This window comes from Gymnodraco acuticeps, unplaced genomic scaffold (genome assembly GCF_902827175.1).
Source record: "Gymnodraco acuticeps unplaced genomic scaffold, fGymAcu1.1, whole genome shotgun sequence".
NCBI lineage: Eukaryota > Metazoa > Chordata > Actinopteri > Perciformes > Bathydraconidae > Gymnodraco > Gymnodraco acuticeps.
Genome location: NW_022991601.1, coordinates 25,372 through 51,007, shown reverse-complemented (window position 1 = coordinate 51,007; position 25,636 = coordinate 25,372). Strand labels below are relative to the sequence as shown.

At 41.9% G+C, this 25,636-nt stretch overlaps 1 protein-coding gene and 1 pseudogene across 1 annotated transcript; both read right to left on the bottom strand.

Moving 5' to 3' along the window:
• Window positions 1–159: 159 nt before the first annotated feature.
• LOC117533960 lies at window positions 160–24,302 on the bottom strand (annotated as a pseudogene).
• LOC117533951 (zona pellucida sperm-binding protein 3-like) lies at window positions 15,646–18,463 on the bottom strand. The gene is made up of 10 exons (XM_034197983.1): window positions 18,043–18,463; window positions 17,853–17,968; window positions 17,660–17,763; window positions 17,407–17,581; window positions 16,878–16,995; window positions 16,725–16,807; window positions 16,485–16,645; window positions 16,189–16,344; window positions 15,960–16,070; window positions 15,646–15,872 (listed from the first exon to the last, which is right to left on the bottom strand). The coding sequence occupies exons 1-10, from the start codon at window positions 18,409–18,411 to the stop codon at window positions 15,646–15,648; spliced, it is 1,620 nt and encodes a 539-aa protein (XP_034053874.1). The 5' UTR covers window positions 18,412–18,463.
• Window positions 24,303–25,636: the final 1,334 nt, after the last annotated feature.

Below are 25,636 nucleotides of genomic sequence, written 5' to 3'. Positions count from 1 at the left end.
TTATATTTGATTATAACTAACTTTCGTTTTAAGTATTAAACATACTATGAAAACTCTCAACAAACATGAATAAAAATTAACGTGAGAGTCAAATAATATTTAGTTGGTTCAGTTTTCACAAACAGATCACAGACTATGAAAGTTACAAAACTGCAGGATTTACAGTTTACCTTCAGGGATCAGACTTCCGAGGTTTGTATGACCGGTGAGAAAGTTGCTGGAGCATGTATCGTCGCAACATCGACACACATCATCACTGCCATCGACATTTATCCATCTGATGATTAGTATACAGAATTAATAATTGTTTTCCTTTCGCTTTGAGTTGAGGGAATTTACACCCAAATCCAATGTTGAAATAATAGCCATGTATTTGTATACATATACTCCATGGGCCGAGTCAACATTCTAAAATATTCTTAAAGCTTACATTTAGCACATTCCTCTCACACGTGTACTGTTTCAGTCCAAATGCTGAGGTAAGCATCACTGTTACATTGATCTGGCTGTACAGAGACAGCATGGACAATTCATTTTAGAAAGTATTTATCCTTATATTTACAGTAAACGTTAGACCTCATTAAAAATATATGTTTCCTTAATTAAGTAACTTGATTACTTAAGCAGCAAGAAATATTAATAGCAAACATTTGAACCAGTTTTAGCTTATAGAGACTTTTGAACATGAGCCTTTGTAAATGATGACAAACCTTTTGCAATATTACAGTAAAGTAAGGAGCAACCATTCACAAAATAAGTAATAAAAGCACCTTGAATTTATATAATTGTTGACGGGGCTGCTCTTCTGTATTTCAGAGGTCGCTTCCAGCTGGCAAGTGATACAAATCTAATATAAGAGAGACCAAAGAAATGTCATTATATAACCTCGAAGCATTTCCAAACATGACAAAATCATTCAGGTTATAGAAGTGGCTAACTGAGTTCCTTGTGTCCTGGGGAAACAGGAAGGCATCGAGCTGCAGCTGAAGAGAAGAAGATCTTGTTCTGGGATTGAAAAGTGCATTTGATCCTTCCTCTTTGGCATCATTGAAGCACCTGACGAAACAAATTACATTTGAATGCAATTTAAGAGCCAATTGTCAGTATCATACTGTATTCTGAGCTTCTCTTACCCATGGTTTTCGATAAAGTAGTATCTGGGGGCTGATCTCGGGTCAGGAGACACAGCCGTCGATAAACAGGCGTCCCGCATCAAGACCGCTGTAAGAGGCCTCGAGGTGCAGGAGGTCTCCGGTGTAGAAGACACTGGTGAGCGTCTCTCCTGTCCAGTCCTCTACAATTAAACACAAGCATCACTTACTGTGATTGAAGTCAACACATTACTGTGTTTCTGCTTATACTCAGTTAGTCTGTAATGAGTTTTGAAACTGTAATTGAGTGTTTCTTTATTGGTTGAAAAAATGCTCTAACTTATAAATAAGGAATACTATACTTCACATATAAATGTTCATTTTTCAGCCTATACTAGTGTTACCCCAGATCCTGCTCCCTTTCTGTGCCCTGCTGTCCTCGGCCATTTTGAGCCTGTATCCCTCTCTTCTCTCTCGGAAGTAGTCAAGCACCTGCGGCCGACAAACTGTATCTTAGATAGCATTCCCTCTCGCCTCCTTAGAGATGTTTTTGAATCAGTTGGAGCAAGTGTTTTATTGCTTGTAAACACCTCTCTTAGCTCAGGATGTGTCCCAGCTGCCTTCAAACATGCCGTGGTTAAGCCACTACTTAAAAAGAAAAATCTCGATCCCTCCATTCTCGCAAATTTCAGGCCCATCTCCCAGCTACCCTTTTTATCTAAAGCCTTGGAGCGAGTAGTCTACGCCCAGCTGCAGTCGTTTTTAACCACGCATGGCATCCATGAAAAATGTCAGTCTGGCTTTAAACCCTATGCATAGCACTGAAACAGCCCTTTTAAGAGTTTTTAATGATCTGCTCTTAGCCGCCGATTCAGGCAGCCCAGCTGTCTTGGTGCTGTTAGACTTAACTGCTGCCTTTGACACTGTGGATCATAGTATCCTGTTGTCACGGCTTGAACAGTCTGCAGGCATTACAGGCTCTGCTCTTGCATGGTGTAGGTCTTACCTGACGGACCGTAGCTTCTCAGTGGAGTTAGGTGCCTTCTCCTCTGCCAAAACCCCTCTTACCTGTGGGGTTCCCCAAGGCTCGATTCTGGGCCCCATCCCTTTTCCTATTGTATATACTGCCCCTAGGTTCAATTCTCACAAAACATAATATCCCCTTCCATTGTTACGCTGATGATGTACAGATGTACCTGCCTCTCAATCAAAATGCCAACTCACTACAGCAGTTGAAGGACTGCTTAATGGAGATAAAATCCTGGCAGAGCCAAAACTTCCTTACCCTCAATGAGAGCAAGACCGAGGTCATCTTTTTTGGACCCCAACCAACAGTCTCCCCGGTTGATATTCTGGGCTCCCTCAATAAAAATATCCTCCCCTCTGTCATGAACCTTGGAGTGACCTTCAACAGCGCCTTTCAATTTGATAAGCAGGTTAGCACTGTAGTCAAGACCTGCTTTTTAAAAATACGACTATTGGCTAAGACCAAGTCGTTTTTATCTTTTAAAGACCTAGAAAGGGTTATTAACGCCTTTGTTACCTCGAGACTGGATTACTGCAATGCTCTGTATGTGGGTATGGATCAGGCCTTAATTAGACGCCTCCAGCTAGTTCAGAACGCAGCTGCACATCTTCTTACTGGCCAAAGAAAGCGTGACCATATCACCCCAATTCTGGCCTCACTGCACTGGCTTCCAGTTCGGTTCAGAATAGATTTTAAATTCCTTTTATTTGTTTTCAAAGCCCTAAATGGGCTGGCTCCTGCTTATATAGCCGAACTCCTCCATCGCTACACCCCAGGCAGAGCCTTAAGGTCGGCTGATCAGCTGCTGTTGATAGTGCCTAAGACCAGGCTTAAAACCCGAGGGCATCGGAATCAAGTTTTATTTATATAGCACATTTATAAACGATTTATGGTCGAGCCAAAGTGCTGTACATATAATAAAAATAGCCTACAGTAGAGACACTTTACAGCAAATACAACAGCACAGATTGTTCAGAATATCAGTATGAGAAAAACGACACCCTCTATCCTTAGACCCTCACATCGTACAAGGAAAAACTACCAGAGAAAAACCCACAGTTTAAAGGGGAAAAAATGGGAGAAACCTCAGGGAGAGCAACAGAGGAGGGATCCCTCTCCCAGGACGGACAGACGTGCAATAGATGCCGTGTGTAAATCGAAGAGATAATACATTTACAACATATAGACCGAATGTTAGGAAATGCATGTGTCTGTAATAAGAAGATGAATCCACGAGGATGTCAGCTACAATCCTGTGGAAGCCGTCAGGGAAGCAGCATGGCGAGACCCAAGGCAGGACCGCAGAGACAGGTTCAGCCACGACCCGAAAACGTCCACGACTTAATCCAGAACTCGGATAGAGGATCCAAGACACAGGACAAAGCGACTTACATACTCAATACTGTGGGCAAACCCCACAGGAGCCATTTGGGGTGAAGTGTCTGAGTGACACAACGACATGCTGACTGCAGTGGGGTTTGAACCTGTGACCCCCTGATCCGAACACCAACGCACAACCCACTGCGCCACACGCCTCACTTCACAAGGGTCGACCTTCCGGTAAGACCCTTCAAAAATAATTATATTGGTTGAGTTATTGACTCTTCTCTTCCTCCTTTTTTGCATCTTAGAATGTTTGCCAACGTCACAGAAGTTAAAACGTCTCCTTTTTTTGTTACAGCTTTATTTGTCTAATTTGTCACGTTTTTGTATGCTCCTTTGCGCTAATAAAGGGGACCAGAAATACACGTATTTACAAGTAGACACTTAGATTATGATCATTCGTCTCTACCTTTATTAGTTGTGAGTTTTTATAGATTTTCTGTGCTAGAAAACAATCGTTCTGTATTTCCTGTTTTACCATTAAGGTTTATTTTTGTGAGCAGAAGGTTGCATCCGGTTTCGCTATGAGTGGTCGCATTTTCGAGAGCTCCCGCTTTGGAGGTTATTCCTCACGATTTTTTACATATTTCATCCTCCTGACAATATGGATTATGGACTCCTACCTCAACTCATCAATGAGGCAACATCACTTAGAGAAGGAGAGTAATGAAAGCGGGGATAAAATGAACCACAATGACTTTTACCTTCTCAACGGCTGGGAAAGGAAACACCTCGCTTTTGGAAGTGCAAGCATTCATGCATTATTAACTGCAAATCCGATGTGAAAGTACTTACCCCCGTCAGGCAAACTAGACCGAAGAAGTATGATCGTCTTGGTCTTATTGTTAGCGGGAGACATCCATCTGAATCCGGGCCCGGTGCAGACAAGAAGCCAGTCCTGCAGGCTCGAGGAGCTAGCATCACAACTAGCATCACAACTAGCATCTCTTCCGCTGCAGCAACAACTACGCGACGACAACAGAGACCGTGGAGACAGCGGAGACCGAGGAATAAACGGAGCAGTGCATGACATTAAGGATTTTGGGAGATGGCCCTGTGGGCCATCTAAGCTAATTTACAGATGGCCCTGAGCCCATTAGAGATTGCCCTGAAAAATGCGCGCGGACGAAATGACATACGAAGGGTTTGGGGGGGCTCACCCTAGAACATTTAGATGTTTGCAGGTCTTAGATGCTGTCTGGTGTATTCTCTAGACTGAATTATAAGATGAACCACCACAATATTATATTGTTCAATTTCAATTTTATTCTTCATTTCACTTGTTTGTTTGTTCTTGTTTGTGTTTGCTCGCTTGCATGCCCTGCATAGCTATAAGAAATACTCGAGTTGTTGGTCAAGACACTTTCCATCTGATGAAGGCAAATGCCTTCCCAGATGTAAAAAAAGTAGAAAACATTACATTCAGTTGTAACTGCCAAAACAAACATTATTTACACTATTATGGCCCCTGTTAAAAATGTTTGTAATGTTATCTACTGTAAGTTGCCTCCTCTTCCGGAAGCTGACCGAGCAGACCCGAGCAGCAGTCGAGAGGAGCCGAGCGCATCCGCGAAGCACACAAAATGGCGACGTCAGAGTTCCCGTTAGCCGGCAAATCTAAATATCTTTGGTCAAAATGTCCAGTCAAAATAATTTCCCTTTAGCGCAATACCGCTTCAGTTGCGCCACTTATGTGACAGACAAGAAGAGTATGTGACAGACAAGAATAGTCAATTATAATGTCTAACACTTAATGTGGAGAAAGAGATGTCCTGTATGGGTTGATTGTGCGTTGATCTGTTGGTAATGCCTCGGGGTTCCGGTGGGCATGTAAACAAATGCATAATGCTGCGCTATACTTTGTGGCCTCACCCGGTTGCATAGCGACACTTATTGTTTAGGTGTCTTTTAATAAGCAGGTAGTCATATCATTAGCTAGAACTAGCTGGATCTGATCGATATGGACATAAACGCTAGTCTAATCTGACGGGAGAGAGAGATCAGCTGCTGCTGACGAGTCGACACGCAGCTCTGCATGATCACATGCAGCGGTGAGCGGACAAAATACACACTTCAGGTTAGAATATCACACGTAGCTATTTTAATTACCTCTCAAACTACCTAAACTAGTTATAGATATGTTTAGTTTTACTGTCGGGTCACTCATTACTGGATCCGCGAGCTGCATGATACTGGCATAATAGATTGCCCGATCGGGCAACCAGCAGGTGAGGCTTCATTGCCCGAGCTAAATACTAGATGGCCCCGGGCCATCGGGCATCCCTTAACCTGTTAAGCCCGAAGGTCCCCGCCGGCGGGGACCCTGGGTTTTTTTTTCACGACACTGTGTCTCAGGGCATCTTAATATTTAAAAACCTATTAATGTGTTATACCAGATTAACGAGAAGAATCTCAGCTAACTGACTATACGAACCATTTTTACCGAAACAAAACACAAGTCTCACAAGAAGCGTTAGCATTAGCCCATAGCTAAAACGGGCAGATGCTACTTCCGGTGCTAACTAGCAAAATCGATCTTTAAAACTTAATATTTTCTGCACAAACTACATATCATCTGAAAGCTGATACTCCACAGATTATTTTATTATAAGTATCATCACTGTAGGACACAAACTCACTGAGATATCCGCCAGAACAGAGAAGAAAAAAAACAACAGTTTTCAAAACCATAACAATAATTATGTCTTACCGTTGCTGTTTTGTGATCAAAGCTCGTGTTCAAGGGAATAAAAACGCTGCTTAAGGTTAATCCAATGTCTATTAGTCACTTTAGAATTGTTCCTGATAATCTATCATTACATTCATGGCAGCAGAGTAGGTATAAAGTTTCGCAGTCCCGAGCTAATGCTGTCTCACGTGCTGTTTACGCAAACCTCTCTCTACTTGACGTAAGTGTTTAGCGGGACTTACTAACTGTCACTCGATTCTATTGGCTCTAACGGTTCAGAAAAGGTGTCAATCACCCAAATCGACCAATGGGTTCCAAAGATATGATCCTGCGTAGTATAAACTACGCCCGCTCCGGCTCCATTACGCATTACGCAGCCAGAAGGGAGAGCTTCACCACCGAGGCGAGCAGGTGCTAGAGATGCTAGCTTACGATAGCTCATACCAGATGACTCTTCGTCGGATGATGAAGATCTCCTCCAGCCAGACCTGGATCCGGACAGTAGTGACTCGGATGTTGAACTTCCACCACGGGAAAGGTATGTAATCTCTCTGTTGTTATATATTACTTATGTGTTTGGTGGAACTGCGTCACAGTGCTAGCTTAGCCAAGAAGCTACAGGAATGATTAGGCAAAATGCTAAATAGTGTTACTTGTCTTTTTGGAGTTACATTTTCTAAATGAATGGCCAGTGAATGAATATATACATGTGTTTACTTATTTATTTGGTGTAATATTATTCATTTATAGTCTAATATTATCCTATAAGTATAAGCCAGTGAATTAATCTAATCTCTTTGTTTTTCCACATTTGTTAGATGAGGAGTGACCCCAGCAGGACAAAGCCACACACCCAGAAGACTTTCAGGGAGCAGCTTGCTGCAGAATTGTTGGAGTTTGCTGAAGGCCCTGCACCTCCACCACCCCCACCCCCTCCTCCACCACTCACATCCTCCTCCACCACTCACATGCATGTCCGAGTATTATGGGGAAGATGCCACCAAGGTCAGGAAGAACTGCAGGAGGTGCCTAGATGCTGGACTCAAAAGGTGTACTGCAGGAAGTGCCAGGTACCTCTGTGCTTCACTGTCAAAAAGAACTGTTTCAGGGAGTGGCACGACCTAAATACTGAAACATTCAGGTAGGTATAAAGTTCAGGTAGGTATAACGTTTTGCGAGTGTTTATTTTTAAAAAAATACTTGTTGTTTTTATATACCTAGTGTGATTTTATTGTATAGTGTGTTGGTAAAATATTTGTTGTTTTTACAAACCTACAGTGTGGTTTTATTGTATAGTACATTGGTAAAATGTTTGTTTTTACATGCCTATAGTGTGTTGGTAAAATGTTTGAAATAAATCTGCCCCAGTTGGAGTCAAATGTTACCTATGTTTCCGTTTTTTTTTATTGTGCAAGTACACCTACACACAATGACCTACAGTGTGGTTTTATTGTATAGTGCGTTGGTACAGTTACATACACACACAGCTACACTTACACATACACACCTACCCACACAGCTACACATACACACCTACACATACCCACACACCTACACACACCTACACATACCCACACAGCTACACTTACACACACACACACACACACACACCTACACTTACACACACCTAGTACACACACTCACACACACAAAAATATTATATTTTTTTTTAAATGTGTTTTGTTTTGGGTGGAATGAATACCTATAGTGATGATTCAATGTAATAGAAATGAATTTTATAGTCTGGTACCTGAAAAAGGTCAAATGGCACTGATGGAACCAAATGTGCCCAAATGTGCCCAAAGCTTATTCCGCCTGGACTTTATTTTCATAAACCTCTCTAAAAAGGTCAAATGTCACTTTTTTTGCCTCAATCTTGATACAGGGTACTTATTATATGTTATACTTTGGATTCCTAAAGCTTTTAGGCTACTAAGCCATCATTCAAGGTTGGTCTTCACTATAAGTAATGGGTTTTCTTTAGGCGGAGACAGGAATTTACATTTTTTTGCTATGTTCCATCTGAATTTACTCTGACACAGAAAAATCTGTATTGATTCTGACACTTCTACATCCAACTCACAGATGTAACCTTGCTTTGATAACAACAATTATTCATATAAACCTTTTAGAAGGGAAGTTATAGTCATTTGTTCTGGGAATGTCATTTTCGAGCCTGAAATTCCCCCGGGGACGCCTTGGCAGACAGACACGCATGAGGCAGTGACGAGAGGAAGAGAACCGAGATCCGAGGGAACAAATATCCGCCATATTGTTAGCCACCCTGCTAGCATATCAACGGCTAAAGCTACAACGGAGACAGGGAAAAGTACCCAAAGACTTAAAAATTGCAAGAGTAATCCCAACTGCACAAAAACGGCAGCAAATTGGACCCAGGCAACTACCGCCCTGTTTCTATACTTACCTCCATCTCGAAAGTCATGGAAAAAATAGTATATGAACAGGTCGAAAAGTACCTCGCGGAAAATAAACTAATCTATGAATTTCAATCTGGCTTTAGAACATCCCACTCCACTGACATATGCCTTCTTTATTTGAGCGACCACATCAAACAAGAGGTGGACGAGGGCAAGTACTGCGGCATGGTGATGCTGGACCTACAAAAGGCTTTCGACACTTTCGACACATTACCCCATTCTGATTGACAAGCTAAAAGCAATTGGTTTTGATAAACTATCGGTGAGCTGGATGCGGTCCTACCTGGAGGGGAGAGAACAGATGGTGGAGGTAAACGGTACTCTGTCCCCCCCCCCTCCCAGTGAGCTGTGGTGTTCCACAAGGAAGCATATTAGGTCCGTTACTGTTCCTAATTTAAGCAAATGACATGTCATCAGCATGTGACTGCAACTTGTTCCTGTTCGCGGACGACTCAGCCCTGCTGGTCTCTGACAGGAGCAGATTGCAGGTTGAAAAAACCCTCAGCTCCGAGCTCGGCAGAATCTGCACCTGGCTCGCCGATAATAAATTATCATTACACCTGGGTAAAACAGAGTCCATTCTCTTCGGTTCGAAACATAATCTCAGCAAATCCGACGACTTCTCAGTTGCAGTGGGCGACATTATTGTCACAAGTAAGAAGGAAATTACATACCTAGGATCTATTCTTGAGGCAAACCTCTCCTGTGACAAAATGGCATCCAATGTAATAAAAAAAGTCAATCAAAGAACTAGATTCCTATACCGGATCTCCTCTCTGGTAAACAAAAACACCCTGAAAACTCTGGCAGGAGCACTCATTCAAGGGTACTATGACTATGCTTGCACGTCATGGTACCATAGCACCTCCAAGGCGCTAAAAATAAAACTTCAAACATCGCAAAATAAACTGGTCAGACTACTGCTTGACCTTTCATCTAGAACCCACCTCACCTCTGCCCACTTTGACAACCTAGGATGGCTTAGAGTAGACGACAGAGTACAGCTACTTGCAATGGGCCTGGTCTACAAGATCCACAACACCTCTATGGTACCCATGTACATGTCAAAATTCTTCCCAAAGGTCAAGGAATACCATGATCATAACACCAGAGGGAGCTCCACAAATCATGTGAAACCCAGATTTGGCACAAAAAAGGGGGAATACACGTTTCGCAATTATGCCACATCAAGGTGGAACGCTCTTCCCACAACTGTAAAGGAAAGTAAAACTATACTTACCTTCAAAACCTCTCTTAAAGAGCACCTTCGGGGGAGAGCATTGCAAAACTGGCCCCGGTAATGGTACAAATCTCAACCTGTCGTACAATAGACAGCTCCCCCCCCCCCCCATCTATGTATATACTCGCATTTTAGACTCTGTTACTAACTGTATATCTGTAGACTTGGTATGTCTTAAATGTCCGGTTAGGATGTATTAGAACGAAATCTAAAATGAAAATTGTAAATAAGCAATCTGTATGTAAAAAACCACCTGTATGTAAATTGTAAATAAGCCATCTGTATGTCAAATATGTCTTAAATGATATGATGAATTGGAAATGGGGGACCCTGATGTAAACAAGACGAAAGTCTTTCTCTGGTCTGCATCCCCTTAACAATTGTATGTTTTGAGCTGTACTGTACTGTACCCAATATACAAGCTGTTAATAAACTTTTCAATCAATCAATCAATCAAACCCCGGGAGGAAACCGGGAGAGGGCAATGCAATCGGGAGTCTCCCGCGAAAATCGGGAGGGTTGGCAAGTATGCCCAGAAGACCTGGATGCTTCATAGTGATGGAGGAGGTCGTCTATATACCTCGGTCCTAAGCCATTTAGTGATTTAAAAACTAGCAGTAGTATTTTAAAATCAATTCTTTGGCAGACTGGAAGCCAGTGTAATGATCTCAGAACCGGAGTGATGTGATCCACTTTTCTAGTTACAGTGCCACTATTATGAGACACTTTTATTTCTATATTGTAGCCTGATGTGCACATCGACTGTCAAAACAGTTTCTCAGTCCAATGCTGTGGACAATGACTGCTTATCTTTCTTACAGTGCAGACGCTTTTTCTGCTTGCTCCTGCCTCTGCTTACTTTTTATGCTGATTTTCCTATTCTTATTCTCTGAAAACTTCGAGCAGCGGCTCCTGGACATTAACTTATCACTGGGACAGTTAATCTTCGTAAATAGACGGAGGGTTTCAGCCATATTTCAACATTTTTACGACGACGTCAGTCTTACAGTAGCGTGGCCTAGCAACAGCTAAAGCCTGGTAGGCTACTGCTATTTAGCTAGTTGGTAGCAAAATGCCTCCGTTCTCTACAGATGACTTCCACAAACTTATACAGAATATGGCTGTGTTGGAAATGAAAATGCAACGGTTGGAAGTTAACGTGGAAGTGAATGGACTATGTCGTGGGAATGACACAACTTTACCAGTGTTGCAAAGTAATGGAGAAGGGTATGCTAACTCACAGCTAGTTAGCAGCTACAAGGATTCCAAGGAACAGGAGGGCTGTGTACCGGGTAATAAATCTACAAGTGGTAGTCCTCCCTGGAACTCTCTGGGTGCAAAACCTAAGAGTAAATCATTTCCATGGGATTTGGGAGGACGGATAACAGGCAGAGCCCAGTGCTCAGAAATCTGTGATGCGACCGGCTGGCCTGCATTGTCATCACCCAGGAGGAGCGCCTCTTCAACCCCTATTCATACTAGGAAACAGCAGTGGACAGCTGCTAAAGAGAGAATTACAAACAATCCTCCTAAACCACCAAGTGTGCCAATCCAGAACAGATACGCTCCGCTGACCGAGAACCGGAGATCTGATGACCTGGATAACCTGTCCTCTTCACACAGCAGGGTAAGGACCAATAGCTACTCCAAAAGTAAAAGGCTAGAGGGAAAGCTAACGACTGGGCCTGAAACTCTGATTGTGGGTGACTCTGCTGTAAGAGATGTAAAAGGTCTGTGTAATAAGAACAACACCAAAGTACTCTGTTTTCCCAAGGATGTGGTCTCTGACTTGGCTGAGAAGATCCTGCATATTGGGGCTGAACATCCTGACTGTGAAGAATGTGGTACTACACATTGGAACAAATGATGTTGTGAAACAACAGTCAGAAGTGCTGAAAAAAGACTTTAAATGTCTGTTGGAAACTGTCAGCTCTCTAAATGCAGATGTGTTCATCAGTGGCCCTCTACCGCCAGTCAGAAGAGGAGTGGAGAGATTCAGCAGATTGTTTGCACTGAACACCTGGCTTTCAACTGTCTGAACTGACCATTCTGTTCATTTTATTGACAATTTTAACTTTTTCTGGGACCGCAGACATCTTTTCAAGGCAAATGGAGTTTGCCTGAACAAGTCAGGAGTGAAATTGTTTATCTCTAACATATTCAACTGCCTGCGTCATCAATCTGTTCCCTCTGCCAAGGACAAGCAGCAAGAGGAATCAAAACAGGAGAAAGACACAACACATCGCGCAGAAAACCCTGAAGAATTATCACTGCACCCGCCTGAGGAATGTTCTGATTATGGGAGACATATGAGACACATGGAGGAGTCTCCCACCGCCCGTCACCCCCCCCCCCTGTCAACGCCTTTGAGGATGCTCCATTCACCCTTTCACCCTCGCCCACCCTCCTGGAGATCGCTGAACACACAAAGGAGATACAGAGGGTTGGCACCGATTCCTTCCTGGAGTTCAAAGACCAAACTAAGGCGATACGCAGGGCTGGCACCATGTCCTTTACCCCCGCTCCTCAACGACGCCCACCAAAATCACTGCAGAGACGCGCACCGCCTCCCCCGTCTTCATCACCGCGCCTACGTCAACCACCTCCCCCCCCTGGCAGCATGTCCTCTACCCCCGCACCATCTCCATCACCGTGCCTACGTCAACCACCTCCCCTCCCTTCAAGAAAGCATCTGCAGTCTCCGAAGCCTGATAAGAATGTGTGTGTACAAAACACAACAAGCTCTTACTGATATGTGTGGGGTCCAGGCTCAAGGGCGTATGGCACTCTCAACTCTTTCCAGGACATGCCGGGGCCCTGCCTGCCTGTAGCTTTGCCGATATCTGTGTTGATAGGTAATAGATTAAGAGCGGTGAATCATCTTAGAAACAGGAAGCGCTCAAACGTTTGTGTGAGTTTATCTAATTTAGCAGTGATTCCATGTCAGCCACAGCTTGTTACAAAAAACATGACTGATAGTGTGTTTAACAAACTTAAACTAGCTTTATTAAATGTCAGGTCTTTGGCGGGAAAAACATTTTTAATCAATGATTTTATCACTGAGCACAATCTCGATTTTATGTTTTTAACAGAAACTTGGATTGAACAGAATAACAGTGCAGCTGTTCTTATCGAATCAACCCCTCCCAACTTTAGTTTCATGAGTCAGGAAAGAATGCATAAGAAAGGGGGTGGAGTTGCTATTCTGTTCAATGATTCCCTTCAATGCAGGAAGACATCGTATGGAAACTTTGATTCTTTTGAATATGTGGCCCTTCAGCTGAAATGCTCCTCTCGAGCTCTGTTCCTAAATATCTATAGACCACCCAAATACTGTGCAAGCTTTTTTGATGACTTTACTGAACTGCTGTCTATAGTGTGTATTGACTTTGACCGTCTAGTCATTGTTGGTGATTTTAACATCCATGTTGACAACCCCCAGGACAGAGGGGCAAAAGTGTTTTGTGTTCTTGATAGCTATGGACTGACTCAGCATGTGACGGAGCCCACGCACAATAAGGGGCACACTCTGGACTTAATTATCTCAAAGGGTCTGAATATCTCTAAGGTTGTGGTGATTGATGTTGCACTCTCTGACCATTCCTGTGTTTTCTTTGACAGCTCTATTTCTGTTCACAAAAATGTTCAAAAAGAGGTAACCACAAAGCGATATTTAACTGAAAACACTAGGGAAATGTTTACTCAGAATTTTTCTTCCACACTTGCCCCTGCTAACATCTCAGTAAATGAGCTAGTAGATCATTTTAATTCAAAAATTAAAAATGTTATAGATGCCATTGCTCCAACTAAGGTAAAGGAAGTGTCTGGCAAGAAAATATCTCCATGGAGAAAGGCCATGAGCGTGAAAACAGAAAAAAGAGAATGTCGAAAAGCTGAACGCAGGTAGCGAACCCAGGTTCACTTTGACATTTCTAAAGAGAGACTTGGCCTTTATAATTTGGAATTGAAAAACGCACGACAATCGTTCTTCTCTGACATCATTACCAAAAACAAAAACAACGCACGTGCCTTGTTTGCTACCGTCGACAGACTGACTAACCCCCCAGTGTCAGTAGCCTCTGAATTTCTATCCACCAGGGCGTGCAATGATTTTGCCTTTTTCACTGACAAAATTCAGAAAATCAGACAAGCAGTCAGTGCCTCTGCATCAGGAACAGCAAATGTGTTGTCCCTATGTCCACCTAACAACAATTCAAACACCATGACACAATTCCATCAGATTAATGATAAAAACCTAGAGGACATTATACAACTTCTGAAATCCTCCTCTTGCTGCCTTGATATTATTCCAACAGGATTTTTCAAAGATGTTTTTCGTTGCATGGCCTCAGATCTACTTCATATAGTAAACAAATCTCTTCACTCAGGTATTTTTCCACAGGCCCTGAAAACTGCAGTCATTAAACCGCTCTTAAAAAAGAATAATCTAGATGCTTCAGTAATGAACAATTACAGGCCCATATCAAACCTCCCATTTCTAGGTAAACTCATTGAAAAAGTTGTTTTTCAACAGTTGAGTAATTTCTTGCATTTAAATAACTGTTTCGATGTGTTCCAGTCAGGCTTTCGTCCAAACCACAGCACTGAGACTGCTCTTGTAAAGGTCTTTAATGACATCCACTTAAACACAGACAGTGGCAGAACTTCAGTGTTAGTATTATTAGATCTCAGTGCTGCGTTTGATACTGTTGACCACAACATATCACTAGACCGACTGGAAAACTGGGTGGGACTTTCGGAAACAGTTCTAAATTGGTTTGAATCCTACTTAAAAGGACAGAAACAACTTTGTTTCTATAGGTAAATACACATCTGAGTTGACAAATATGACATGTGGGGTTCCTCAAGGCTCCATCTTGGGGCCTCTTCTCTTTAACATCTCCATGCTACCACTGGCTCAGATAATGAAGAACAAAATAAGTTACCATAGCTATGCAGATGACACACAAATTTACGTAACAATTTCACCAGGAGACTATGCTCCAATTCAAACACTGAGTAAGTGCATTGAACAAATTAATGACTGGATGTGTCAGAACTTTCTCCAATTAAACAAAGATAAAACTGAGGTAATGGTTTTTGGAGCCAAGTCAGAACGTATAAAAGTTAGCGCTGAGCTTCAGTCTGCAATGTTCAAAACAACAGATAAAGCCAGAAATCTAGGTGTAGTCATGGACTCTGACCTGAGGTTCAACAGTCACATTAAAACAGTTACTAAATCAGCCTACTATCACCTAAAGAATATATCTAGGATTAAAAGACTAATGTCACAGCAGGATTTGGAAAAACTTGTCCATGCTTTTATCTTCAGTAGACTCGACTACTGCAATGGTGTCTTCACAGGTCTCACTAAAAAATCTATTAGAAAGCTGCAGCTGATTCAGAACGCCGAGGGAAGCTCTGGGTCCTACGGCCCGTGGTGTGGCTGGCTCGGGCTCCCTCCTTTGTTTCTTTTGGCCAGTCCTCCAGACCTTGTTCGTTTGCCGGTTGGCCTGTGTCAGTAACGGCTGTACATTTAAATAAATGATCGCTGTTAAGTAGCCTACTGGACGTTGTGCGTTTTTTTTTATGTTGCGGGTCTTCCAACAAGCCACTACCATGGAGTAGGGGGCCGTAACACCGTTATATGGAATACTTTGGCTAATTAGGAAACAATTTAGTTTGCATTTAATTGTGTTTAGCTGTGAGCAGGTCATCAGTTTTCCTTTTGTATTGCAACATTAAAAAAGCAAACCAATAACAATTTGAATAATTTATTATCTCTTTGGGTCCATTGTTTCAGAAAGGTCAGATTCTGTTGCAGTGGTGTTGAACAGTGGGGGCACAGTCACATTAACCACAGCAGTTTGGAGGACTTCATCGAGCGCCGCTGTGTGGGTACTGTTCAGCGCCGCTGTGTGGGTACTGTTCAGCACCGCTGCCTTCGACTGCAGGTGGGCCTCAGGAGAGGTTTTTTCTAGAAGTTCAGGAACTTCCTCAGCATCTGTAATCGCAGAAGAAATGTGTTAATGTAAAATGTGCATTCCAGAGTGCCATTTAAAAAAAAGAGTTAAGACTTTTCACATTTAACCTTTTGTCGGTTCCATTTTGTCTTCGTCTTTATTCTGCGCAGAAGCTAAAGTCAGAACGTCCAGCTGGTTTTGGGTCGATGATGAATCAGGAAGCAGTCCTTTCCTCTGATCTTTGACAGAAAAACAATTCAACATTAAGATTTAATTATGGGCCATTTTAATCTCAATTTAGAGATGGTTAAAGGCTTCAAATGAACAAAGAATAATTGAATACTGGTATTGACTTACCAACTCTGTTTATTCCACTCCTCCACTGGCTGCCATACATTGTAGATCTGCTGGTTTGATCAAGAATGGAAGAAAGCTCCTCTGTAGGTATGGGCCGGCTTTTCTGCTTGGCTGGCAAGACCATCATGGGACCCACTCTGGCCTGATGTTCCCACACTAACACAAACCAGCACAATGCATGTTAATTCAGTTACCCAGCCATCATCATGTCTAAAACCTATGCCAAAACATGTGTCAACATTGATCATTATGACAACATCTGCAGCCAATATTAAATCATACAAGTTTCTACATGCCTGTACTGGTCTTCAGTCCGCTCCTCCAGAGGGGTTCACGCTCTTCTGGCTTCACAAACCCTCGAGGCCTAAACTTGCTCGGGCTGCTGGGAGTTTGCTCAACTTCAATTGGTCTTTTGCATTGCCCACATAAGTAGTCATTACCATCAGCGGACCTCCATCTGATAAATTCAAAAACATTCAGCACCAATACTTTCTTTTTTGTGTGTAATTTGACATATTAGACTGGATCTCACTTGCCTTCCATTCACAAAAGTGCACGCCTTGGTTGTTGCATCTGTGCCAGTTATTGGCACGGCATTCAGGTGACATGTGATGTAGAGCTATGAGAAAAGCAGGTGTTGGGAAACATGCACACACAATCATGTTTAAGGCAATTTAATAGAGCCTCACCTCCCCTCTGTCCTCATTATAAAATCTGAAGGCATCAATGGACATGTGGAGCTTGTCATCCTGTGTCCTGGCTAAGAATTGAGACCTTGAGCCTGGAAGCTGAGAGTCAACAAAGCACCTATGATGAGGACAAACAAAAAGAGCAACACTAAATTAGCACTCATTGACTACTATAACCAGAGTCTACATTACCCACAATGCAACTCCACCACTAACATTTCTAGTCATATAGGCAAGTTCTGGAAGTAGTTCTTTAGAGTCAGAACTGCACAAATCTGACCTGTGCATTTGCCAATAGTGGCACAGAAAGGAACTAGAATACAAAAGATTAAAAGCAAACCGCAGCTAGCCTTAGCTAATGGCTAACTTGAAGACGACACTAAAGGACTGATCTTTTATTAACCTGTCACTCGAGTCAGCATTGCTCGCGTCTGAATTAAACCACTTGAAGAGCCTTACACATTAAACAGCTCCCTCTAGGGTCAGAAAAAGACTGTACTTTTTGCCATTTAGCAATTTGCAGCCTTACCCATTTTCAATGAAGGCATGCCTGGGGCTGGAGTGCATGTCTGGGCTCAGTGTAGCCACGCAGCTGCTCACAAACACTCGGAGCCCAATGTGATGCCCAATTCTGACCGAGGCCTCGATGCTGATGGGCTCACCGATATGAAACACATTAGAGCCTCTTTTGTGCTGCCAGTCACCTGCACACGGACAGAAGAAAGTACTAAGTGTAAATAGAGACATGACAACGCATAACATGAGAAATTATCAAAACCCACTTGTCATGATTCTCAAGTTAAACTGCAACATTTCCACTGCAGCCTGGGTCGACATGAAGGGGATCCAGGTAGGCATGAGTGAAGAACTGGACAAACTGTACTTCCTAAGAAACAGAAAACATGCATTAAAAAAAAAAAACATCATTCAAAGATTTTTACAATGTGAGCTTTAAAAACAAAAAGAGACACAGACCTTTCGTAATGACACTCGATTGGAATTACAGCCTCTTCCATTCGAACAACACCAAATGGAGAAGCCTCAGGAGAGTATATGAGGAGGTTTGTGTAGATCAGAGAGTCCTCAGTTACCTGTGGAGAGTAGACGTGTTTAAAACTAGAAGCTATAATGAATCAGATTAGAAATGAAATATATTTAAAGTTACCCAGTGTCTGGTGCCGCACTCCACAAGTCCAACACTGATACTGTACTCATTTGCTGAAGACGCTGTAGCTCTGCAGTACTGGTTGTTGGTCTCTACTCCAAGGCGTAGCTCGTCACCATCAACAGGAGCTCCAACCGCAAACATATCGGCTTTGATAACAATCTCCAAAGAGTCTGGATGGCAGGTCACTCTGACGGTATTCACCTGCTGCGGTTCCTCAGCCGGAGACTTCTGCTGCTGCTGCCCGAGTTCTGACCTGCCTGTGTTCGCAAGGCTCTGAAACGAAGCATCTTGTGTGGGCGGGAAAGCAAAAGAGGAGCTAACACAGAGTCCTACAAGGAGGATAACCTGAAAATGAAAGGCCTCCATAAGTGAAACTGATAACAGGAACCTGGTCAGCTGCTCTCTGTCTTCCTGACAAACTCACAGTAGGCCTATGGTTCAGTGTGAGCGGTGGAGCTTTTTAAACTCTAGCCGATAATTATCCTCATCAGAGCAGCACACCTGCGTCCAATCAGACACCCATCAGCTTAATTGGCTGCACACTGAACTCAAAACATGAGGCCGATTGAGAGAGAGGTGAAGGGCGTTTTCACATGTTTAAAATGTGCATATATTTGCTTCATTGCTTGTTACTTTGGATTTTAAATAAAATGTTAGTGTTGCAGTTCCTGAAAACCATGCAGGAAGCATTTTGACATCCCCCTGGATCCTTCATTTGTACACTATCACATTATTATTATTATGGTCTATGGTGTCATTTTATTATGTTTTTAAACTATCATTCATGTTTTGTTGATCTGTACAGACTAAATCAGATAAAACTTGTGATTCTGAGCTACATAAATACAATTTGATCTATATGTTTGAAACACAAGACATATCATATACAAATCAATCCATGCAGTTCAAACAAAGAAAGTATTGAAAATGCCTCCAAATACTTAAAATCAAATGACTTCAAGTTCAAAACTATATTCTTAATGATCCCTTTCAGATGTTCACTCTGTACTGTTGCCTACATATTTTATGTTATTTTAGATTCATCCATTTTGTTTTTTCTGTTCATACTTTGTAGTTTGTTTCGGTCCAGAGGGCCGTTATTGGAGATGTTAGAGTTGAAAGGGGAGACAGAGGGGAGGACATGCCAGAACTGTTCGGCTGGTTCAGGATTCAAACTGGTTGAATATGGGCTGCCAGCTCTAACCACTGACATATCAGGCGAACCCATTCTTATCAAGGGTTATTGACCTAACCTCTTTCACTCTTTCCTATTATGTCCTTTATATTTGGACACATTGTATTGTCTTGTATGTGAATAGCACTTTTTTTGGTGCGCTCAAAACACGACCCAAGCTTTAAAAATATATTATTACTATTATTTATGAGAGCTTCTGAATCGGACTGTGCCGGCGTACATGTTTACAGGACACTAACTTATAATATATATCCACCCCTTTGCTTCTGATGACTCCTCCTGACCTGCACTTTCACACTCATCTTGCAGACACCAGACATATCCGGTGATACATCATGAAAGTGATATTATCATATCTTCTTTTCTCACTTGATAATATCACAACAGGATCGCTATAAGAAGACTTACTATGATACTATAAAAAAGCGTTATATATAAAGTACTTTGTGGGGAGCAATGTTTATATTGAGAAGGGTTTGTTTGAGTAATTGTATACATTAGTGGTGTTAATCCAGTGGATGAGTCTGATTCAGTTCAGAAATTCAGTTAAACATCAGAGTGTGCAAAACCAACTGCAACGTTTCAACGGCCGTTCTTACTTTGATTTCCTCTTTGTGCTCAAGAGGCATAGCCGCGGGAAGTAGGGGTGCTGGGGGTGCTTCAGCACCCCCTGTTGGCGAGTGGTGTATATTTGAAAAACTGAGTGACCACCTAAATAAAAATGATTAAACTACATAAAATAGTTATGATTTTACTTAAAATAAAATTAGCTGTATACAGTAGCATATAATAGTCATAGTATATATTTGTATATATCAGGTGGCTTGAATTTATTTTCCAAATAAGTAAAATCAGAGTCATCTAGGTCGTAGGTCTTGGGAGAGTGACGTAATTGACGCGACACACACACTGCAGAGTGACAACTTTCTAGAATGGCGCAAAAAAGGATTTTGGATTTTTTTTCTCCAACAAACAACCCAATAAAAATAGTGGACCACCAGCTACTCCTCAGCCCACCACCTCTACAACTAGAGTAATATATAGAAATTATCCATTATCTCATTACATTTGCGCATATTTTAACACATTTCAGGAACCGAAATCTGAACTTTGGATAAAGCCAGGTTCAAAATGTTCGTTTCATTTTGTAGTCATATTAGTATCTAAGGCTTTCACCGAAGGGATTTTGGATATCTCTCTTTATCACTCCATAAATCAGAAAATATTGTCAACAGCCCTAAAATATCAATTGTTGCCATGTTTCTAGGTATACAATCTTATATAATTCAGGCTATGAATGATATATGAACAAACCCTTCTTTAAAAGCCTTCATAATATTGATAGGAATATAACTGGAATGTTTGGTGTATGTAAGTGCAACTGAAGTGGACATTTTGGACTCAGAGTAGGAGAAAAAACTCATTTTGAGAAAACGAACTTTAAAGATTGCAGTGAGGCGCTAGCTAAACCCTCCTGTTCTTTGGATGACAGCTTGCGCATCGACGCACTCCGTGAAGGTATTTCATGTTCGGGGTCATTTGTGTTTTGTATAACCTTGCTTCGTGCAAGTGACAATTGTTGTCGTCTTCTCTGTGAACGTTTTTTTCGCCGTTCTTTTGCCATTTTGAGATTTACATTTATATCTGAAAGCTAACCAGGAAGTGTTTTACCACACCACGTGATGCATCTGAACGAATCACGTTGTCAGAAATTGACACCAGCCAATGAGATTTCGTTTCTTGGTTTAAGACCCTTTTGTGCTTTCACGATTGGTTGCTGATACAAAGGAAATGACCATATTTGGATCCGATGAGATCATTGTGCAGGAGAGACGGAGCTTTTCCAACGATGACATTGTGCAAACAGCGATCGCGGTACTTTATGTTACGTTAGAAATGTTAACTTTTGATGAATTTAGGAGAAATATACAGATGCAAATAGACCAACTATAGTATAGTGTATTTTGTACGTTTTCCTTCCAAAAGCCTGAAAGAAAACATGTTATTGAATCAAAATAGCACAACATCTCAAAATTGACCAGTGCATGAAAAACGATGTTTTTGCCTGCCGTGTCTCGCCTTTAACAAACAATTTATGCGGCTCGTATCGCTGAGAGCCGGGCCGGCCCGGCACCGCCTTTTAAAAAAATGTGTAAACGGCTCCATCCCCACTTTTGGCAGCACCCCCTGAGCAAAATGACTTCCTGCGGCTATGTCAAGAGGTGAAGAGCAATAAATAAAGTGAGGCTGTCCACAAAACCTCACACAGACTGAAGGAAATAGGAGGAGTACAATGTGAGTCAGCTTTAGTATTTATTAGTTCATAACTGAAAAGGCCATGAAGACGAGCTTGGCAGAGAAATTCACATTTGATTTTCCTCTTTCAAACACTGATATCCTGACAGCTGACATCAACATGTGATGTTCATACAGTGTAATCTGTTTTTATTACAGGGATGTTTCATCAGACCAGTTGTGTGGCTTTGTTTAGAGCCATGTTATGTATTAACAGTAAAGACTAAACATCCTTGTTTCTTTAATGTTTATGTTGTATAAACATTCCTTACTAAACAATCATTAAAATAATCATTTTGCTAGTATTAAGCTATGGTATTAAGCTATAAGTATTATGCTAGTCAGGGAGGGTGAGAGATAGACAAATATTGAATCCTTTATTGTCTGGATTGTTATGCTTCGCCTACTTGTAGGGCAAAGCCATCAAAGGGCCCAGAGTTACAGTTTCACGTGCCACTAAATCTGAAACATGAATAAAAATGAAAGTGAGAGTCAAATAATATTTAGTTGGTTCAGTTTTCACAAACAGATCACAGACTATGAAAGTTACAAAACTGCAGGATTTACAGTTTACCTTCAGGGATCAGACTTCCGAGGTTTGTATGACCGGTGAGAAAGTTGCTGGAGCATGTATCGTCGCAACATCGACACACATCATCACTGCCATCGACATTTATCCATCTGATGATTAGTATACAGAATTAATAATTGTTTTCCTTTCGCTTTGAGTTGAGGGAATTTACACCCAAATCCAATGTTGAAATAATAGCCATGTATTTGTGTACATATACTCCATGGGCCGAGTCAACATTCTAAAATATTCTTAAAGCTTACATTTAGCACATTCCTCTCACACGTGTACTGTTTCAGTCCAAATGCTGAGGTAAGCATCACTGTTACATTGATCTGGCTGTACAGAGACAGCATGGACAATTCATTTTAGAAAGTATTTATCCTTATATTTACAGTAAACGTTCGACCTCATTAAAAATATATGCAGGAGGTCTCCGGTGTAGAAGACACTGGTGAGCGTCTCTCCTGTCCAGTCCTCTACAATTAAACACAAGCATCACTTACTGTGATTGAAGTCAACACATTACTGTGTTTCTGCTTATACTCAGTTAGTCTGTAATGAGTTTTGAAACTGTAATTGAGTGTTTCTTTATTGGTTGAAAAAATGCTCTAACTTATAAATAAGGAAATACTATACTTCACATATAAATGTTCATTTTGTATTAAACAATGACGGGTGGTTTTTTTCTAATTAAAATGGTGGTCGCATTTAAGAAAAGCAAAACATCCATTGACAATGTCTTAAAAAACTTGTGCAGGAAAATCATTATCCAGTAGTGTACTAAAAAAAAAAATTTAAAAAAATTGCCCTGCCAAATACCACACTGTTTATGTATGATTTGAGAATTCAACGCAAGGAATTAATGTACACATTGTCTTTAGTGGGTGATATTCCTTTAAAAAGATACATAAATTATATATTTAAAAAAAACTCCAGTTCTCCAACATGCCTGGAAATTGAGAGGTGAGGGGTTTTCCGTTCAAATCTGCAATATCACTGCTAGATGCCACTATATCCTACACACTGGTCCTTGAGGTAAAGTGTGTGACTACTTCATCCACCACATACTACATGCACACTTAAAAAAAACCTTCAATGAAACACTGAATAGGTCTCACATACCGGTCATCAGCTTTAGAGAGAAAGCACCTGTTGAATACACAGCAGGAAGAGAGAGGGGCGGCTGCTGACTGCCCTCAAACTTTGTCCTGTCGCGGAAAGGTAACAAAGTCAGCCGAGAAGAAGTAGTCACAAAAAAGATTCTCTGCACAACACAATAAAAACATCTCACCTCTTATAGTGACAGACCTTCCGGCGCAGACTGAAAACTCATCTCTTTCGACTCCACTTTGAGCGATAGAACTATTAACAAAGCACTTATATACTAATAAAGGGCTGGCTTATCCTAAAGCCAGTTGAGTAGCACTTGAAATGTTTTTGCTCTATGAAGCCTGATGTACTTATATGATTCTATTTTCTTCAAGTTTGTATTTTGTTGGTCGAACGCACTTATTGTAAGTCGCTTTGGATAAAAGCGTCAGCTAAATGCAATGTAATGTAATGTAATGTAATGTAATGTAATGACAGGAAACAGGAACAACAGCATGGGTCGTTCTTTTAATGCCATGTTGCCCGGCGACTAGTACGATTATCAGCTTGTTTGAGTTGATCACAGAGTCCTTAGATGTCTAGAGAATACAAAAATAACTAAAATCAGGGACAGTTCTGAAAACACAACAAATCAAAACTACCACTTAAGCAACCACAGTTATATATCCTGCGTCTTCTATTAATCATCAACAACTTACAGTCACTTTGGAGCCACAGTCTTGTAGTCCAGCTTCAAATAAATATTCAGAGTCACCAGCAGCAACAGGTCGACACTGACTGCTCTGTGAATGCTTGACTTCTCCCAAAACAAAATCCCATGGAGACAAAAGGCGTCCATTTTTAAAGAAGTTAGCCTTTACCGCAATGATTATGGACACTTCTGTGCATTGTACACTGATAGTGGATCCCTCATTGAATTGTGGTTCACTGATTTGACTTTCTGTGTCAAACCCTAATGCAGCAGTTTTATATTCCCTTCCTTCAGCATCGATCATTGGTCCATCTCTCAAAGTTCGAATGGCGTCTGCAAAACCAAAAAAGTGACAGCAGTGCCAAAGAGGCTGGCCGAGCTGCCGTCACCATTGTGCTCTTTTATCAGAACAGAACAGGAAAGCAAAGTAAGCAAACACAATACTACATTACATTACATCGCATTTAGCTGACGCTTTTATCCAAAGCGACTTACAATAAGTGCATTTGACCAACAAGATACAAACTTGAAGAAAACAGAATCATAAAGTACATCAGGTTTCATAGAGCCAAAACATTTCAAGTGCTACTCAACTGGCTTTAGATAAGCCAGTCCTTTATTAGTATATAAGTGCTTTGTTAGCAGTTCTATCGCTCGAAGTGGAGTCGAAAGAGATGAGTTTTCAGTCTGCCCCGGAAGATGTGCAAGCTATCTGCTGTCCTGATGTCAATGGGGAGTTCATTCCACCATTTTGGAGCCAGGACAGCAAACCCACGTGTTTTTGCTGATGGGAACTTGGGTCCCCCTCGCAGTGCAGGTGCAGCGAGTCGTTTGGCTGATGCAGAGCAGAGTGCACGTGCTGGAGTGTACGGTTTAACCATGTCCTGGATGTAGGAAGGGCCAGATCCATTCGCAGCATGGTAAGCAAGTACCAGTGTCTTGAAGTGGATTCTAGCAGTTATCGGAAGCCAGTGAAGGGAGCGGAGGAGCGGAGTGGTGTGGGAAAATTTAGGAAGGTTGAAGACCAGACGAGCCGCTGCATTCTGGATGAGCTGCAGAGGTCGGATGGCACATGCAGGTAGACCAGCCAGGAGGAAGTTGCAGTAGTCTAGGCGTGAGATGACGAGAGCCTGGACCAGAACCTGCGTCGCTTTCTGGGTCAGCTGGGGACGTATCCTCCTGATGTTGTAAAGCGTGTATCTGCAGCAGCGGGTTGTAGCAGCGATGTTTGCAGTGAAGGACAGGTTGTTATCTAGGGTCACAACCAGATTCCTTGCAGTCTGAGTCGGGGAAACAACAGAGGTGCCGATGTTGATGTTAGGTCAAGAGTGGAACAATCTTTTCCCGGAAGGAAAAGCAGCTCAGTCTTGTCAAGGTTGAGCTTGAGGTGATGAGCAGACATCCACTGAGAGATGTCAGCTAGACAAGCAGAGATGCGTGCGACGACCTGGGTCTCTGAGCGGGGAAAATACATAATTAATTGGGTGTCGTCAGCGTAGCAGTGGTATGAAAAACCATGCGGGCTAATGACTGATCCGAGCGAGTTTGTGTGCAAGGAGAAGAGGAGGGGACCAAGAACAGAGCCCTGAGGGACCCCTGTATGTACCCAATACTACCAGTAGAACAAGTGATAATTTAGGAAATCTAAACCATACTGAATATAAATAAGATGCAGAAGGTTCAAACTCTCAATGTCAAATACTTCCCAGTGCAGACTAATCACATG